Below are 20,525 nucleotides of genomic sequence, written 5' to 3'. Positions count from 1 at the left end.
TTCGTACCGGTGCAGCTCGTACCGGGGAATATATATATATATATATGTATGTGTATATATATACACACTAAAATAAACTACTACTTATTACTTGTACTACTAGTCCTACTTGACGGTTTTTCACTTATCGCGGGGGTTACTGAGAACGGAAACCCCCGCGATAAACGAGGGACTACTGACAAAAAAATAAATATAACATCGCTAATTGGTAGATTTTCACCTATCGCAGGGGTCTCTGGAATGTATCCCCTGTGATAGGTAAGGGATCACCGTAGTACTAACCTGGGAAAGAAAATGCTTTCCACCACGTAGAAATCCTGCATCAACACATCTCTCTCTGGCTTGGAGCTCAGGTTGCCCACTGTGTAGCCGATTCCCAGCTGGATGGCACCTTTCAAGGCTGATGATGTTGTCTGCATGGAAAAAAGAGAAGGAGAGTGGGGAGAAACTTGAAGTGATTGAACGGGCAACTTTAAAAAGTCAAATTTAAAAACAGACATGATGTCACATCAGCCCATGAATCTTTCACAATACCTTCTTATAAGTAGTTTCTCCTGATGCGTCCACTCCTCTGTGGCCAATCTTCTTACCCTGACCCACCTGACCCGAGGACGAAGGCATCTGAGAAGATGGAGAGATAAATTATTGGTAAGTGTGCCAGGGATGTCTACATCTGCACAGTAAGTTTGATCATTTAGAGTAAATGGATATGATGATTGTAACTGAGGTTGTTTGAAGTACTTACAGATGCATCTAAAAAAATTAGAACAAAGTGAAAAAGTTCAGTTTCTTTGTAAATCATTTCAGAAAGTGAAACTCATATACTGTTTTACATAGAATCATTACACACACAGTGAAATATTTCAAGGCTTTATTTCTTGAAATTTTGATGATTATAGCTTACAAATAATGAAAAAACAAAACTCAGTGTCTCAGAAAATGAGAATATTGTGAAGAGGTTCAATTATGTAAACTCCTGGTGTCACACCCTGATCAGCTGATTAACTCCTAGACATGAGCTACAAATGTCTCATTCCTCAAGTCCAGACACTCCTGAACCAGAGATGACGTCAGAAGCGTCTTACCTGCTGAGGAGAAGAAGAACTGGGCTGTTGCTCAGTGGTCCAATGTCCTTTCAGATGAAAGTAAATTTCCATGTCATTTAGAAATCAAGGTCTCAGAGTCTGGATGAAGAGTGACGAGGTCCAGAATCCACGTTGCTTGAAGTCCAGAGTGAAGTTTCCACAGTCATTGATGGTTTGGGGCCATGTCCTCTGCTGGTGTTGTTCCACTGGGTTTTCTGAAGTCCAGTCAACACAGCATCTACCAGGACATTTAGAACTCTTCATGCTTCCTTCTGCTGATGAGCTTCATGCTGATTTCCTTTTGCAGTAGGACTCGACACCTGCCCACACTACCGAAAGTACCAAAAGCTGGATGTGGAATATTCTCATTTTCTGACACACTGCATTTAGATTTTTCATGATTTGTAAGCCATAATCATCAAAATTACAAGAAATAAAAGCTTGAAATAATTCACTTTCTGTGTAAGGAACCTATGTAATATATGAGATTCACTTTTTGAAATGATGGACAAGAAAAATTGAACATTTTCATGATTTTCTAATTTTTTGACATGCACCTGTAGTAACTTGCCTGCAATAGAGAGTCAGAGTCAGAGATTCTTTATTGTCGTTTGCATCACATGTGGTGGAACGAAATTATGTACACAGGGTCCCAGTTACATCCAAGAATAAAATGTAAAAGAAAAACAATAATAACATCCAAGATATGAAGTGTGTTTGTTTCTTCTGAAGTCTTCTGAAGTCCACAATCATCTCCTTTGTCTTCTTCACATTGATGTGAAGGTTATTCTCTTTGCACCAGCTCTCCAGGTGTTCCACCTCTTGCCTGTAGCTGGACTCATCATTGTTTATGATGCATTCCACCACCACTGTATCATCTGCAAACTTTACAATGTGACAGCCTGGATGGGTAGCTGCACAATCATACGTGAGCAGAGTAAACAGGAGAGGGCTCAACACACATCCCTGACTAGAGCCAGTGCTGAGGGTTATGGTGGAGGAGGAGAAGTTGTGGATCCTCACTGACTGTGGTCTGTTTGTTAAGAAGTCTAGTACCCAGTTACAAATGGAGGGGCTTAGTCCAAGTGTGAATAGTTTGTCCATCAGGGTTTGGGGGGATCATGGTGTTGAAGGCAGATGTGAAGTCCACAAAGAGCATACGGACATAAGTCTTTCTGCTCCAGATGTTTGAGCGCAGTGTGGACCACAGAGGAGATTGCATCCTCTGTTGATCGGTTCTCACGGTATGCATACTGATGAGGGTCCTCGTTGATGTTGATGGTTGTTTTGATGTTGGTCATGACCAGTTTTTTGAAGCATTTAGCGACTATCGGGGTGAGGGCCACTGGCCGATAGTCATTCAGACCAGTCACTGTAGAGCTTTATGGGACTGGGATGATGGTGGCAGTCTTCAGGAAGATGGGAACTGTCTCCAGGGTAATTGAGGTGTTAAAGATGTCTGCCAGAACCTCACAGAACTGATCAATAGCTCTAATAGACAACAGTCTCTACAATTACTGTAAAAGGAACCACCAGAATAATATATATTTTTTTTCAATTAAAACAAGTCTAACCTTAAAATGTCACAGTGCTTTGAGTAAATGCTTTTTTTTTTTATTTACTTTGGCACATTTTCATTAATAGCAGACCCAAACTGTGTGACAGTGTAATGCAAAAGTGGCACAATATTATGTTTGGCTGGACTTTTTACAAATTGACAGTTATTTTATTAATCATATATAGCAAAAATGTATTCTTCTGGTGGCTCTCAGCATCATTAATTTGGCTTGCCCAATTATAAATCCTGCACAGTCTCATATTAAGAGCAAACAGCTGGTTAGATACTGACTGCTCAAAAGAACTTTAAACAACCGTCTTAAAGAATGTTTAGGGATATTGTACCTACAAATTTGTTGCCTATTATCTACGTTTTTCACTGGACAAGAACTCAAAATTTAGATCAGTGATGTTAAGAAAACTTAAAGAAACTTTTACCCCTTTACCACCCAGACTGTTCACATGTAGGGGTACAAACTTAATAATATGTCTGGTAGGGTTTGGAGAACATATGGTTGTACCAGAATATGCAAAAAACGCAACTGCATTGTTTTGACTACTGTCCTTAAAAGAACTGCTGCATATTTAATCACAGTTGTGTGCAAATATTTTTGTGTCGTGCTCTTGACTGTATGAAGAATGTCCTTCCTGCAAGCTCCATTTTTTGCTGCCTTTCCTGTGGCACAACAGTTCTCACCCTAAAGTCGCTGTCAAATAAGCAATATTTCAGTGTGTTTAATTTGAATATTTTTTTTGCTTCCAACAGAATATATACATCATTAAATGATCATTTGTGGAAAGTTCAGCAATTAGTAGTTTGGAAAATCTCAGCAAAGCTCATTTTGCATGTGACCTACGTCAGCATTTGTGTTTTAACTTAATTTAAAAATACGCTACTTCTGTCGACTCGTCTTTCCAGCTTTAAGTCGCTGCTTTTCTTTTTAAAGAAGAGAGAAGACGTTGAATGTGAGGAAAAGATTAAACACCACAGTTTGGACGGCTCTTTAAAATGTCAACTAGCTGTCGAAGTGCAAAGTGTATAATTGCTATTAGTAACCAAAATCTAAAAGCCTTTTTTTTTTTACTTTTGACCTGGCTGATTCCAATTTTCTCCCTCTGACTTTGTTCTTAGTCTGGGATTTTTTTTACTGACTCAATCTGTTGCATGCCAAGACTGTCCAAAGTGTCCTCGCCAACGTTCAAATGTAAACAAACAACTCATAATTGTTGGCAACAAAACATGACACTGCTGATTTTGCTCATTTATTACAAATTATGCAATGGACGTTTGCCAGTGAATGAGTCATATTTAACCAGAACTGAACCAGAACCAGACTTCCAGACCCATCTGTTAATCCTGAGAGCAGGTAGCCGGCCCACTAGGACTTCGAAGCGGGGACACGCCCCGTAGGTCCGGGGCTCCATCTGGAGCCCATCGCGACTTCTTTCATCCAGACTTGGACTCAATCAACCACCTCCGATCCGTGCTGGCCAACCAAAGGCCCACCCCCAAAATGCACTTCCGTGCTCAGGGCTGCACTAAACTGGACCAGAACCGGACCCCTAGACTCAGCGGTGAACTCGAGAAATTCTAGCCGGCCCACGAGGACTTCCAAGCCGGGGCGCACTGTCGTAGGTCAGGCGCTCCAGCCGGAGTCCACCGAGACTTTTTTCATCTCTCGGGTCGTACCAGAACCAAGCCGCTGCTCTTCTGCAGAGCCTGGTAAGTAAAATTTAGTAGCTACATATACAGTACTGTATGTTAAAATAACATAGGTTTAAGAGTTTAGAACATTGCAAGAGCGTGGGAATAGTTTATAAAGACTTAAAAATATACATATATAAATACTAAAATTAATATAACTTCGCTACTTTGTGGATTTTCACTTACTGCGCGGGGTTTGGAATCTAACACCTGCAATAAATGAGGGACTTCTGTATACAAAAAAGTCAAATGAAAAACCCAGAAAAATTTAGTATTTTACAGCTATTATAGCTTTATTATCTTAAGGTATTTTAAAATATATATTTGTTGAGCTTTTGGTTTGCGTTGACATTAAAATAGAAAATAATTCTCAGAGGACTAATGAAATAAGCAAACGTTAATATAACAGAATCTGTAGTGCCAGATGAATGAGTTTTATCATATTAAGAGTGAATTCATGTGAGTTATGTGGTCCAGCAAAGACACTCAACTTTAGTACTTGTCAGTACTTTGAACTGTCTGACGTACAGCAAATGAACTGATCCAAACACCAGAATTTTCAAGTTTTACTTTGGCTAAAGTAACAAAAAAAGGCAATGTGAAATATGTTAAATAAAAAACAGCTATAAAAAAAAAGGCCTAAGGAGGAGTGCATGACTACAGGGACAGATTTTAGCTTACCTCTGAGAGGAAGCCTTTCTTTGCAGCTGCGTCTGAAACGAACAGGAGAGAGGTGGAGATGAGTGTTATTTGTGCTGGAACAAGATGCTCCACGACAGCCTCATCAGTACTCACAAAGACAAATCCCAAGGGGTGGTCAAAGCAGCCTGACATTACATAATAACTGTGTCGAACACAAGCAGGGGCCTGTCAGGGCCACCACAGGAGACAGATATCAGCAGCAAGGGCACCAAGTCTCCTCTCTAAGCTCCACGATGTGCGACTTCATGCTCTTGTCTTTAAGCACGCTGACAGCTCACCGTAGATCATACTGATGTAGGTCCATCTAAAGACTGGATGGTCCAGAATAAATATTATTGAAGCCTCATGCAGATCGCCACAGAATGAACTCTTAATATTTTGATGCCCACTGACATTTTTGTCTTGTAGCTTTTTCAAACGTGACACAAATAAATCAGATTAAATACATTTTACGCTGAAGAAAAAGAAAAGATAACCTCAAAAATGGGAAATAAACAATTTCTGGCAATGAGTGAATGCCAAATACAATCAAAGTCTCATTTTAAGATAATATGAGAAAAAAATAAATTGTCTACAAAAGAATACAAATATTTTGACTGGGAAACTCTGTTTGCTCAGGGTAAACAAGCCACTTCATTTTCTATATTTAAATAGTCTAATGTTTGCTGCAGTCACGCAGCCTTACATCGGTTGTTTCTAGTTTAATAACAGGTAGCGAGGCAATAAGTGTTGTTTTTACCAGGAAGGCCTGAAATAGATGCATGATTATAGACACAGAACGCTCAGCATCGTAATGGAAGGAAGGGTGAGGAAGGCAGGAAAGAGAGAGCACAAAATGAGCAAACACATGGAAAGGAACAGAGAGCAGGGATGAAGAGAGGCTTCAGACTGGGATGAAATTATTTAGCCTGCACGGTTTCTATTAATAAAAACTCTGTTACACTTAGCTGCCCACATGGGGCTGCAGCAACACAGTATGATTGTTAATAGCAGCAATTACTGGTACACAGCTGGATCAACTCCATTCATTTGTGCCAAATAAAAGACCAAGCATTCCTTGAAGGGATGTATATCACCACCTTCTGTGTGAGTTTTAAACTCAGATCATCTTCTGTTGAGAAAGAATGAAGGTGTAACTATTTTAGTCCAACTCTGTAAATGACGTTATGCACAATCACAAATGATGTTGTGAGATCTTGTGTTATGTGTGAGTGCTCAGAGTATGTGTTGATGAGAATAACTCAGCTGCTACCACACAGGACATTATTTAAAAATTATTGTATATAAATATAAAATAAAATAAAAACAATTTGTAAAAAATCTTAAAAGCCAAATATGATTGCAATATTTTATGGAACTTATTTTATACAAAATATTGAGCTAGACAAACCTATACAGCATTTATGGATTGGAAAGGTGTCAAAAACTACATCTAAATGGTCCATATCTTGGCTCGAACAACTTTTCTCTAAAAGTAATTTTTTTTTTGTAGACTTCTAAACCTAGCTGTAGACACTAAAAAAAAAAAAAATGGCAGTAAATAATAATAAAAATAAAGAAATAAATAAGCGTGGCTTATGCAAGTCAAACTCTGGGCTTCTCACTTCCCACTGAGCTAAACTGCCACAACTTTAAGGTGACACTACTGATATTATATTATGAAATGATATTGCATATGATATTGGAATTACAGGAACAGCTCTAAAATGGTTTAAATCACATTTATCTGATAGATTCCAATTTGTAAATGTAAATAATGAATCTTCATCATACACACAAGTTAGTCATGGAGTTCCTCAGGGTTCAGTGCTTGGACTAATATTCTTTATCTTATATACGGTATGCTTCCATTAGATAAACTTTCCAGCATGGGATAGCATGTGATAAAGTTTCATTGTTATGCTGATGGTACAGTTATACGTGTCCATGAAACCCAATAAATCCAAACATTTACTTAATTTACAAGAATGTCTTAAAGACATGAAAGCATGGATGACCATGAATTTTCTGCTTTTAAACTCAGACAAGACTGAGGTTTTGGTTTTCGGACCTGAGCATCTTAGGAATTAATTTTTCAGTCTTTTGCTCTCCTTGGATTACATTAATCTGGCTCCAGTTCTAATGTTAAAAAATCTTGGTGTCATTTTTGATCAGGACGTCTTTTAACCCCACATTAAAATCGTTAATAGAGCCGCCTTCTTCCACCTGTGTAATATCACTAAAATGAGAAACATCTTATCAAAAATTATGCGGAAAAACTGGTTCATGCATTTATCACATCTAGACTGGACTATTGCAATGGTTTGTTATCTGGGTGTCCAAATACTTTAAAAAGTCTTCAGTTGATCCAAAATGCTGCTGCCAGAGTCTTAACTGGAGTTAGTAGGAGAGATCATATCTCTCCAGTTTAAGCTTCTCTCCACTGGCTCCCTGTTAAATGCAGAATTGAATTCAAAGCCTTACTGTACTTCTAACCTACAAAGCTCTCAACAACCTAGTTCTATCTTATATTACAAATCTTACTGTTCCATATTTTCCTAACAAAGCACTTTGCTCTCAGACTGCAGGCTTACTTGTGGTCCCTAAAGTTTCCAAAAGCAGAATGGGAGGACGATCTTCCAGTTATCAGGCTCCTCTCTTGTGGAAACAACTTCCAGTTTCTGTCCATGAGGCTGACACATTATCCAGTTTTAAGACTCTCCTTTTTAATAAATCCTGTAATTGGGGTTGGCTTGTTATGCTGCTATAGGCTTAGACTATTAGAGGGCAAATTGACATAATTTCTTAAAATGAATTGTTAAAATTGAATAATTTGCATTTGACATTATTTCTATCTTAACATGTGATTCTGGACCTGCCATTGTGTATCTGTTCCTCCTTCCTGTTCCTCTCAAACCCTGCTGGTCGAAGCAGATGGCCGTTTGTCCTGAGCCTGGTTCTGCTGGAGGTTTCTTCCTAATGAGGGAGTTTTCCTTTCCACTGTTGCCTTTGTGCTTGCTCAAGATGAGAGTTCTATGATGAAATTAAACTTAAAGCAGTCCTCAGATAAATAATGTTATTAACTTACTATATATATATATATATATAGTAAGCCACATTAACCATGGCCCTATTGATTACATGCTGAGTGCTCCATTGGGCTAGGACTCAATCATAAACCCTTTCAGGCTGAGCTACAGTTATCCTGCATTGGACTGTGCATGATTTAACAACAATTTAAAACACATGGAATGGGCTCATGAGCTGGATATGGCCTGGGGGCTGCAAACTGACTATCAGCTTTACTTCAAATCAGAAGTGTTGTTCATCAGCTGAGGGAAACATCTGAAAGTAGTACCTCAGGAATAGATAACATACTCACATCATGACTCCGTTTGCAGCTCAACTGATATCAGCCTCTCTGGTCTCTGTGTGCTTGTCCGCTGGCCTCTTGTGGACATCCATGTGACTAAGCCACATCACTGCCGTCTCCCATGCACTCCACTTTCAACTATCTCTACCTCTCACTCCCTGTTACAAGCATTTGCACAAAATGAGCAAAGCAAAGCATGCCCAGTTGCATGCAAACTGGATCATCAGTAGAATAACATTTAAAAGAATGAGAGTATTTATTAGATCATTTTTATTAGAGATGTTTATTAGCCAGAGAAGAAAAGAAAAAAACATGATAAATAAAACATTTTTTGGAATGCAGAGTCTAATAAAAGAGAAGGCTCTCCTGTTTTCCATGCCTTACTGTTAATTTGTGCTCATGTATGCATGCATGTGATCACCTGGCTCAGCTCAGCTCTTTCACAGCATGGTGCCTTGGGTCTATGAGTGGATCTGTATTCCCACCCCCCACGCCCACCCACACAAAATTAATATTGTCCAAGAAATGTTGAGATAATGTGGGTATATTAGTGAATAAAAGCAGAAAATAATTTTATGAGATGAAATAAAATGGCTTATCGCCATATTTTTACTTTTAACAGGTTCCCTTGCGATCAAGAGTCTATAAATCAAAAATGGGAACTACTCGTGCATTATGTAGAAGTATGCTCCAGACATCTTTAGCAAATGGAACAACAAATAGGCCCTTGAAAATAAATAGCTACTTACAGAGTCTGTTGCATAGCTGACCTGTTGTGTGTTGGTTTAATGGCTTATTCTTGTGAACCCTGAAGGAGTGGGGTCCATTACCGGTTGGTAATGGCAATGCATAGCAAAACAAAACTTAGGTGTACTTGTATTTTTGTATGCACAAACCCTGTGTGTGGTGCATGAATATCATCATGTGTTTAACCTCGGATTGTTTATACATGACAGAAGTTACAGCTTGCCAATCCACACAAGACCATTCATATTCAGTCGTACCACAGAGCAGACCTGCCTTATTGTTGCACAGAAGTTAGTTAATTTACAAAACTAGCTGGGTATCCATCTCATCGTGGATTCTACACCTAATCTTCCCAAATGAAATAAATCATAGAAGTGCCAATATCTGCAAACCCACATAAAACTAATTCCTGTCCAAAGTTACTTGCCAGTGTGCAAGCAGACTTTTACAGATGTGGTAGCACATTTACGTCTGATACAACCCATTTTGAAACATATTGTTCTTAATATTCACCCCTAATTAACTCATGATGCTGGATAAGGCATTAGCATTGTCACAGAACAATAAACTGTACATTTATGCAACAACAAACACATGTGCGCATGAAGTGAGTGTTAACTCACTGCTCAAAACCATGAATAAATGACTGAATGAAGAAATAAAGTACCAACTAAATATAGTTGTGCCCACCTCTATGCACAGCTTGAGCTCTCAAACTAAACTTCTGAAGAGAGGCTGGATTCTTTCCTCCTTTGGAGTTGCTCAGAAAAAAAAAAGGTGTTCGCAGGTGGAGGGACACTCACAAGACCCCAGCTGAGTGCCCCAGTGTTGGAGTTTGTCCCTGTGGCTTCGAGATCTAGGAGGGAAGGTTCTGAGTTTTGTTTGTGCTTATGCACCAAACAGCAGTTGGGATTACCCAGACTTCTTTCTGGATAGTGTCCTGAAAGGGGTACCATCTGGGGATTTTGTTGTTCTACTGGGTGATCAATGCCCATGTGGGCATGGACTGAGTTGTCTGGAAGGAGTGATTGGGAGGAATGGCCTTCCTGATCTGAACCTGAACAGTATTCTGTCACTGACCTTCTGTTCTAGGCATAGCAGTCCATAATGAACAATATGTTTGAGTCTGGTGGCGGGGTTGTCTGCAAGACAGACCAAGTAAACCCAAACATGGTGAGTAACACAACCTTGTTAGTGCAACCTCAACCTTGTGAGTACACAACCTGCATCATGAAGGACTCCACTCACCCAGCACACACACTTTTTGCCCCGCTCCCCTCAGGAAGGAGGTTAAGGAGCATTAAGTGTAGAACCACTAGACTGAGGATCAGTTTCTACCCTGAGGCTGTTAGATTCATGAATCGCTAACCAGGATAATCACTGTGAAAAATCACATCATGTTGCTGCTGTTCATGCGTGCTCATCTGCTCACACAGACTCATGTTTGTGCTGCTGTTCGGCGTATGTTTTTATGCTACTAGTGCTTAGTGTATATTTAGTTGATGTTTTTCTTTGGTCATATCTTAGATCTTTTTACTGTTTTTCTTTTACATTTTAATGTTGGATGTAACTGGGACTCTGTGTACATAATTTTGTTCCACCACATGTACCACATGGGGTGCGAATGACAAAATAAAGAACCTTGAACCTTGAGTGTGAACTTAGAATGTCTGGTGGAACTGCTTGTTCGTATGATCTTCAGCTCATACATCAGGGAAATTTTCGCATGTCCTAGTGGAAGGCCAGAGACATAAAATCTGAATGGGCCATGAGTTTCTACTGCAGATGTTGCATTCAGGAGCTGTGGCCTCAATGTCACTTGTGCCTGATGCTGCAGCAACCAAAGGAATAGCTAATGGACACCTCTGGTGATCGAATGCGACTTGTTGTAGGCTGGACCATGCTTCATGTGCTAATAAAATTGGACAACGCAATAGTAAGTATGACAAGGATGATACTGCAATGGTTTCCGATCCAGTACTTTGAAACATTAAAATTTATGGTGTGATTAGTAGGAGTAACAAAATGTTTTTATTAATAAATTTATTTTTCCTGGAGAAGGCTTATGACTATGTTCCCCAAGGCATCCCCAAGGCTGGTGCTGTGAGAACATGGGGTGTCAGGCAGGACTTAATTTGTAAACTGATAGATGCTGGAACGCAAATAGTGGACAGGCTGGCAGGGCGGGGGGGGATGCTATTTCTTGCATTTTGGTGTAGCCTATTTTAATGGGTTGTTAAACATCAAAGTTTACCTACATTTGTAAACACTTGATTAAATTACCATTTTAGAGAGCAACAACACATTTTTTGTGAATAGAGCAGCTCTGATTCTGTCAAGAGTCCTAACCCCCCACCCCCCAACCCCACACAATGTTTATGAGTCAAATTCTTCTCTGCATGTTATTGTTCTGCTGCTCCAATCTCAATTACGACTGCCTTCTCAGTTGTCAAACTAAAGGCTCCCACAGACTCGGCATACTTCAGTCCATGGAGGTCTACGCATACCAGATTAGACTCGAAGCGGACGCCCGGAGGCCATGTCCATGCAAAGATACATTTTTATGACCGCGTATGCATACTCGGTGTCGCACAATAAACTGCCTGGCGATGGACTAGTTTGTATGCGACACCAATGTATTAAATTCCCCTTCTTCATCCGTGGTCTGGTTAAATGGCTTTTTCTTTTGTTTGTTTTTTCCAAGAGGCAACCTATCCCTTCCTCCTCATCCATTGACGCCATGACTGCAATTGTGAAAAATGAAGGAATTTGTCACGAGCGAATTGAAATCAGGTCCAGCTTGGCTGCGGGAGGGTCTGAAGATTTCCTGGTGGGCTGACCTGATGTGTGGGCTGCAGGGCCAGCACTCCCTGTTTTTTTTTTTTTTTAGAACTTTTTATTAACAAGCACAGAACACTGCTGCGGCTGCCAGCTCGTTTTTGTTTTGTTTTTTGCGACCTGTCAGTTAATCCAGTAGGCGTGTCAGCAAGTGATCAATCGGCTACCTTAATTTGTCCCAAAGGTAAACACCCTTTGCCTGCGGAGCTGGTCTGCAGCCGCTCAGAGTGGATGCTTGAGTATGAAGCCTCAACCCTCTGCGGACAGTGCGCGTTAAGTCCGCGTGAGTATCAGAGTCAGAGTCAGAGTTTCTTTATTGTCATTCGCACCTCATGTGGTACATGTGGTGGAGCGAAATTATGTACACGGGGTCCCAGTTACATCCAACAATAAAATGTCTAAGAAAAACAGTAATAACATCTAAGATATGAACTAAGAAAAACATCAACTAAATATACACTAAGCACTCATAACATAAAACATTGAACATCAGCACAAACATGAACATGACAAACATGAGTATAAGTATACTGGAGCCTTAAGGAAAATCCATCCATACATACATTTATTTTATGAAAGTAAATTGGACTGTCTTTTCTACGTTTTGATCGCCGTTATTTTGACAAATTAGCGCTGTACACATCAAACATTTCTTTCGTTGTGCTTTTTTACTGTACCCAAGCTTTTTTTATTATGTCTGAAACGTATGCGTGAGTTCACATAAGCAATTGTGCGTGCTCTTGTGTGTAAAGTATGGCAAGCCAAGTGGCCCATTAATAGCCACTTTTACCACATGTCTGGCTATTAATGGGCCACTTGGCTTGCCATATTAAGGAAGACACTTCATCCCCCCGTGGCATGCCGTCCGCATCTCTGCTGGGTAGGAGCGTGTGTGTGAGATGTTATGCCTGCTGCAGCTGTAATATCCACTCCACAGACTGGGCAACGTCTCCTCTCTTTTTATTTTTAATAAATAATCATAATGAAAATATGCGATGACTTTGGATTTTTAGGGGCGGAGATTTGAGTTGCCAGATCTGAGCAAACAGATGCTGGAATGCACCCGGTCAAAACAAGAGAGTTCCTGGATCTTGTTCCGGCAGGATCCGGCTCAAAGAAAGCACTGGTATCAGGGTTAATAATAAAGACTATCCTGTCTCTGTATAACCAAAGCAAAAGTTGATTTGGCATTCTTGACACAAGGTCAAGCTCATTCTTGTTCTAGGCTGGACCATGCTTCACGTGCTAATAAAATTGGAAAACACAATAGTAAGTATGACAAGGATGACATTGCAGTGGATTCAAATTTAGTACTTTGAAAAATTAAAGTTTACGATGTGATGGTAGGAGGAACGAAATGTGTTAATTTTTTATTCTTCTTCCGGTTTTTCCCTTCTTCAGGGGTTGCCACAGTGAACTAACTCGCACAAAGACTTGGTAATTGTTTTTATGCCGGATGCCCTTCCTGACACAACCACAGACCACCGAGCTACCACAGCCCTCTGTGTGGAGCAGAGAATTGCCATCTAGGGCACACGGGGTAGCAGAAGGTGGGGGTTAAAGGTCTTGCTTATGGGCCCAGAGTGGGGCAAATGAGGATGGAGGCAGGTGTGGGTGTTTCACCTTTTCCACGGTCTGGGGAGTTGAACCAGCGACCTTCTGATCACAGGCCCACCTTCGTTAACCTCTGTGCCACCACCCCCCCTAAACTAAGTGTGTAAGTGATGCAAAGAAAAAAAATCATGACATTTTGTTTGAGTATTATATGTTTAAGTTGTGCAGTTATTCCTTTATTCCTTTAAATAAAGTTTAACAGCCAAGTTATATCTCCCCTTCAGTATGACTGCTTAATAAGTAAAAAACATGTAATTAACGTAAATACAAATAGCGTTAGTAAAGGGTCAAAATGTTCTGTCTACCTTCCACAGAGAGCTAAAGCCCATCAGTAAATCCAAAAACTGTAGTGAAGTCATCATGTCTGCTCTGACTAAAAGCCACTGGACAATTTTATCTAAATTATCTCTGCCCTTTGGATTCACAGCAACTCTTCCAAAATGAGAAAAAGCAGACTGAAAGTGTTCATGCACAGCTCACGCTGTTCATTGAATGATCACAACTCCGATCACTTTAGCTTACATGAACCGTGCAGCATGATTATAAATGACAGGTTTTATTCTAAAGTTTCTCTTTACATCTGAAAATGCAGTCAGTGCAGCAAATTTAGAAATCATTTTGGATTTTATGTAAGGCTGTAATAGTACATGCAATTGCACTATGAGAGTTAGGTAAAGATGTCTTGGGCGGGCACAGGGAACCAGACTGCTTTTGTACAGTGCTCCGAGATGATTTCTGTTCTGACTTGGCGCTATATACCATAAGTAAACTGAACTGAATTGAATAAGTATGTCAGTCACAGATGATAACTGCTCCCAGAGCAGTCACAGGTTTTATTGAACTGCATTTTGTCAACAGCCAATAATATGCTTCAGCTTAGAACATGTCTGTTTAATGTAAATCTACTTTTTGGGAAAGGTTTGCAGTGCCAATGATTGTAAACAGCTGCAGCAGAAAAAAAAAGAGAGAAGTATGGCAATCGTATGTGTCAAATCAATGAAGTTTTGAAAAGTAATGTTAGCAATCAGAATATTTATTCAGTATATCAAGCATCGCTTTTCCTCACTAGCACTCAACCAACTGAGAAAAAAAAAACTATTTAACCTACTTTTTATTTTACTTTTTTGTCAAATTTTCTGGAGAGAAAACATATACAGTAGTTCCTTGCTACTTTGCGGTTCGTGTTTCGCAGACTCGCGCTATCCCGGTTTTTCAAAGTAAGATTGGACATGACACACAATTGGCTGACTGGCGGATGAGCAGCACAATCGGCATGGAATTTTTATTTAAAATAAATTATTTTAAATTATTTAGCACCCGCTGCACCTTTGTGTAGCCCACACTGCAGAAAAATCTTCCTCCTGCACCTCTGTGCAGCTCACACTGCAGGATAAGCTTCCTCCTGCAGCTGATCAGCTGATCTCTGTGCAGAGCGGAGAAGTGGGCGTGGCCGAGTGTGCTTGCAGGTGAGGCAAAGAACTGAAATCATGACATTCTGTGCTCTTTTAGAGCATTAAGAGTCTAGAAACATTGTTTAGAATATTGCAAGAGTCTGGAAAGGGTTTAAAACTACTACTTAGTACTTGTATCCCTACTTTACAGTTTTTCCACTTATCGCGGGGCTTCAGTGTATGGATCCCCTGCGATAAACAAGGAACTACTGTATCTAACTTTCTGTTGACATGTGACCTGTTGCTGTTTATATTTCAGAGTGAATGAAATAGACAATAAAGTATGAGTTTTCTATTTTATAGTGACGTTATCAGTTGAAAAATACTTCCTTGCCACACATAAACGGCCATATTAGACTCTCAGTTCAAAACAGGATGGTTTGCATTTCTAATCTGCTTCTACAAGAATTATTGTATGTTAAAAACAACAAGTAGCATTAAGCATTTGCATCTCTTTTCTGTTGCACAGAACTTATACCGAAGCATGACTTGGGTGTACCAGTTCACCCCTAACTGATTTGTGTTTCTGGTAGTTTTTTATTTTATTCGAGGCATCAAAACACAGAAAAATGCCAGTTCCAGTTGACAACAATGCAAATGGGACATTTGGAAAGGGCTCATTATTTTTAGATGAAAGGTTAAAAATCTAAAGATATTCAATTAGCTTTAAATGAAAGCCAAAGCAAGCTTAAATTTGCTTTTCAGTTGCTTTCACAGAAAAAGGATTAAATGTTTTTATACTTTAATAGTTATACTCGCTTAAATATATTTAAAAGTGAAAATTAGCCAATTTGGACTGATCTTTACTCAGAATCTTGAGCTGCGTTTCTGAAATTAAAATAAATATTACCCATTTTATGTAGGTGGTTCTCATTGGACTGATAGCTGTGACTTTTTTGACAGTGCTGCTAGTTATGCTCCATGTAGTGCGTATAAAATATTAACAGCCAGCACAGTGGGCACATAATTCTCCGTACTGAAAACAGCAGGCCTTCGCTTTATTTCCCTTTGAGGAAAGTCAGGGCAGCATGACACTGCAGCCATCTATACTTTATGTGTGAAAACTGAGTCGAGTTTAAACCAAGGGCTTTTACAATTGCAAAGTCATCATAACTACAGAAACACAGGAAGACTTCAATGTTTCTCAGTATTATTAAAAATAAAGGGCAGGCATTCATGCTTTAGTCCATGTTTGTGTGTGTTCCTTAGTACAATCTCACAAGCCACTGATGGACTTTAATGAAAGCCTCAGAAAGTAATCATGGTTGAAAATCCAAACTAAGGAAGTAGAAGCGTTCACCAGACATTTTGACTCTGTGGACAATAGGAGTGCAGAAGAAAAAAAAAATTTTTTTTAAAGGAATCTAGATTCTTGGTCCTGGCGATTCTGAATCGATTGTCCATAAATAGATTTTAAAATGCATTACAGTTTTTTTCCCGCTCCTACTCCTGAGCATACTGCATATCGCATTATGTGTCCTCTCGGCCGCTGTAGAATTGGGCTGTGTAGGCCACCGTACAGCAAACTAGTTAGCTAGCTCCCTTTATTTGAATGGAGCCTGCTAGCATGGAGGGCAGCGCGATTCAACCCGCTCCTTCGTTTAAAAATCATTTCAGATCCTACAATGTTCCGGGGGAAGACAAAGCTTAACAAGAGCACAGTTGTTTACAAGAAGTGTAAAATAAAACTGCGGTGCAGTATTTTGGAAATATGACAAAATGCGCGGAAGATGAAAGTGAAGCAGCCAACCAGCGAGCTCTGCAACAAACTTCCAGGCTTCCCCAAAGGCTGTGAAGATTTCCCTCTCCATCTCCCGCTATAACACAAAGGATTTACGAGCAGACAGCTCGGTGGAAGGTGAGGGGTTTAGTTTTACTTTTAAAACGATGGACCAAATGTATGTTATTCCTTCACGTAGATTTTCTTCTTTTTTTTTTTGCGATAAGCAGCACCACAACTTCACCAAGAAACAACAAATGGGAGAAGCTCTTATGCAGCTGCAGCTCAAAGAGAACTGTTTTTTCTCATATTATACTAAAGCTTATAGACAAGTTGTACAACAAACTTAATGTAATTTGATGTAATTTGTCTTTTTTGACAGATTGAAGAAGCCATATGAGACATCATCTGGAGCCAGTTATAAATGAAACAAAGTAGATGGTTTATAAATTACAGTTCAGAAGAGTTTTTGTGCAGGTTTGCACAGGTTTTGAATATGGTTAAGACTGAAGTCTGTATATTTCATATAGGGCTGTATACCGAATCGAGGTTCTTTTGTAGCACCGACCGAACTGCGTCGGTCGGTCCATGGATGGAAACATCACTCTGTTTTTCGGTGTCAAGTTTTGGTATTGGACGTAACGTGTCATGTAATTTCAACACGCAGGCAGGTAAAACGCAGTCATTTGACAAACAGACTATGTGTTTACACCCAGAGCTGTATAGAGCTGCCCTACAGCTTGTATGTCTATGGTGCTGGTTACACCCACAGACTGGGTTCACGTGTGCAGCGCGTGTTGTCGAACGGCTTCAATTTACGAGCAGAAAGTTGCTCCGTGTTTTTCTGTAAGGAGAGAGAAGGACAGCAGCCTCCTCCTCCTCTCAGCATTAAAGTCAGCCTGTGAGTGTTAGAGAGCATGAACGGCCTGATTCAACATCTCCACGACCGGACTCCATCAAATAACTCTGAGGACGGGGCTGTGTCTGGGATTTCAGCTGGTAAGTTTATGTTTGTTAACGTTACTGGAGCTTAACACGTGCATCGCGGTGAATTAAACTAGAATCCATGTAACGCTAGTGTGTAAATTTATTTTATCTACGTAGCTAGCTAAACTCAGAAGCTAACTAAAGATTGACACTAACAGATAAAGCTTGTAAAATGCGCTCATCCATCGGATCAGCTGGTTAAACAGTTCGCCTAATGCTCACTGTTTATGTTTATGTTCTCCTCACAGGAGCCTCTGACCCTGAGGACCCTGACAGACAGACATAAGAAAAGCGAGGTGGGGGCCACAGGACAGTCACAAACTTTGTTGTTAAGTTTGCTGCCTTTTTCTACAGTGGAGGCTCCATGGTGGAGGTAAGTTAAGCTGTAAAGGATTTTGTTGACCAGTTAAGCTTTTATCTCTCAGACTAGATTATGTTTTTTGAGCAATAATAACACAACCATGTTATTGTTGATGTTTTGTGTTCTCATGACAATTAGGGAGATGACAAGAGCCCTAAACCCCAGAGAACCACAGAGAAGATTCAGGAAGAGACACAGAGGTGCAGATGTCTGCATCAACCCTAACCTCAGTGAATCCAGTGACCTGCTGGTGGAATGTGAGAGACACTATAACAATGCTATCAAACTGACAACCAGGTATCTGTGTGTGCAACAATCATCATCCACACCCTCAGAGCAAACATTTCCTACTGCTGGAGACACCATCAGCCAGGAGCGGGCTTGTTTGTGTCCAGAGAAAGCAGACATGTGGATTTTTCACTGTCCTCAGTGTGTAGCAGTGAAGATTAGACACCGACATGTCACTTGTTGTTTGCAACTGTTCTTTTGAACTGGAAATTATTTGTTTATTTTAATGTAAGAAAACTGCTTGGAATAGAAATACCAAAGTTAAAAAATAAAATTCACAATTTGTACTGTAATGTGTAACGTAATTTTATTCTTGTTAGTATTAATAGTAATTACAAAATTGGTACCGAAAAAAGAACCGTCCAGGAACCGACACCGAAGTGAAGCTACAGACACCGGTACCAATACAGATTTTTTTAGAAAGGTACCCAGCCCTAATTTCATTGTAGGTTAAGTTTTAAAAATATAACAAATGTTAAAGCAATATGGTTAAAAAAACTGTGAAGTCTGTATTTTATGTTGAGTTAAAGATTAATGTACTATGGTAGGCTGAAGTCCGTTTACTTTTGTATTTATATATTTTGAATTATTTGTCTGTGATGGACTGGAGACCTGTCCAGGTGTCCCCTGCCTCTCGCACAGTGACAGCGGGACATGGGCACCAGTGGTCCGTGACCCATAAAGGAAGAAGTGGGTAAAGATGATGGATGGATGAATTACTTGTTCCTAGATTTTTATTTTTATTTATTTATTTTTTTAAATCCAGGCAACTAAGCTAACCTAATACTGGTAATTTAAGTTACAGAATTGTATGCACTGCTATATTTGTTCCTATTTTTGGTATAAATATAAAATGATGCAAAAAGATTTGATACAGTAAAGAACCTAAAATTATTGTTTTAAATAAATGTTGTTTGTTTACATTGTTGTTTAATTTTTTCAGCTTGTCAGTTACATAAGTGAAAGAAAATTTATGACCATTTCAATAGAAAAATTGTTTCTGAATTGAAAATTGATTTTGAATCGAATCGTGACACCGAAAATCGGAATCGAATCGAATCGCCAGACAGATTCGCACCCCTAGTGGACAACATCAAGTTCACCAGAGAGGATGCTAATGACAGCAAGCTGCCTTTTTATGGACTATTTGGTGCATGTGGAAAGAGAAGGAAGTCTCATCAATGAGATTTACAGGAAACTGACACAGATGAGAACCTCATGTTTGAGTCTCACCACCTGCTGGAACACAAACTTTGGATCATCAAAACTCTACACCATCGGGCCGAACATGTTCCCACAGAAGGGAAGTAAAGGTAACAGAAACATATTTAAAAAGCTCTCCTAACCTGCGGATATTCTAAATGGGCTTTTGTCAAATGAGCAAATCCAAAAAACGCAGCAGAACAGAACAGGGAAAAGAACAAACAAAAACATTGTCATCCTGTATGTTGCTGGACTATCTGAGAAAATCACAAGGATTTACTCCAAACAGAACATCCCATTTTATTTCACACCTAACAGGACCCTCAGACAGAGGCTGGTCCACCTAAGGACAAAAGTCACCAACGGAATAGTGTGTTGTATTCAGGACAGTGCAGCGAGGAATATCCAGCTCTTCACATTGGAGAATCTAAACAGTCTCTTTTGGGTCTACAGGGTCTAGGTGGTTTGTGATACTACTTGAGTGCCGTCTTGATATGGGTGGAATTATAGTATGTCCAAAGCTTTTAAGGCGTCATTTTCTATCCAAAGCAAACACAGAACAACAATGGGTAAATAAGTTAAAGTCATAAAATACTCAACATTCTCTGCCATGGTTTAAAAAACATCTAGTCTATTTAGTCAAGCTACCTCTGAATTCTGTCATCAGAAACAAGAACGGAAATGGCTGCCCTCATAGTAATACGTGTTGCAATTTTATATTCATCCATTAACTTTATCCACTTCCTCCTTTTCGGGTTGCAGGGGTCACTGGTACCCATATCCAGCAGTAACTGTGAGAGAGGCGGGGGACATCCTGGACAAGTCTCCAGTCCATCACTGGGACAAATTAAAGGAGAACTTGACAATGTGTCCCAGTGATGGACTGGAGACTTGTCCAGGATGTCCCCCGCCTCT

General features: G+C 39.8%; 1 protein-coding gene across 1 annotated transcript in view; it reads right to left on the bottom strand.

The window, feature by feature from the left end:
* Positions 1 to 20,525, bottom strand: part of pip5k1ca (phosphatidylinositol-4-phosphate 5-kinase, type I, gamma a) — a 58,509-nt gene that overhangs the window by 30,520 nt on the left and 7,464 nt on the right. The window contains exons 2-4 of the mRNA XM_037674817.1: positions 5,029 to 5,060; positions 535 to 621; positions 283 to 413 (exon numbers count right to left, since the gene is read on the bottom strand). Of these exons, the coding sequence (XP_037530745.1) occupies positions 283 to 413; positions 535 to 621; positions 5,029 to 5,060 (250 nt within the window). The remainder of the gene's footprint in view (positions 1 to 282; positions 414 to 534; positions 622 to 5,028; positions 5,061 to 20,525) is intronic.

The sequence above is a fragment of the Nematolebias whitei genome, chromosome 3 (genome assembly GCF_014905685.2).
Source record: "Nematolebias whitei isolate Nwh7 chromosome 3, NemWhi1, whole genome shotgun sequence".
Classification (NCBI taxonomy): Eukaryota; Metazoa; Chordata; class Actinopteri; order Cyprinodontiformes; family Rivulidae; genus Nematolebias; species Nematolebias whitei.
This window is presented reverse-complemented; position numbering and strand designations above follow the sequence as displayed.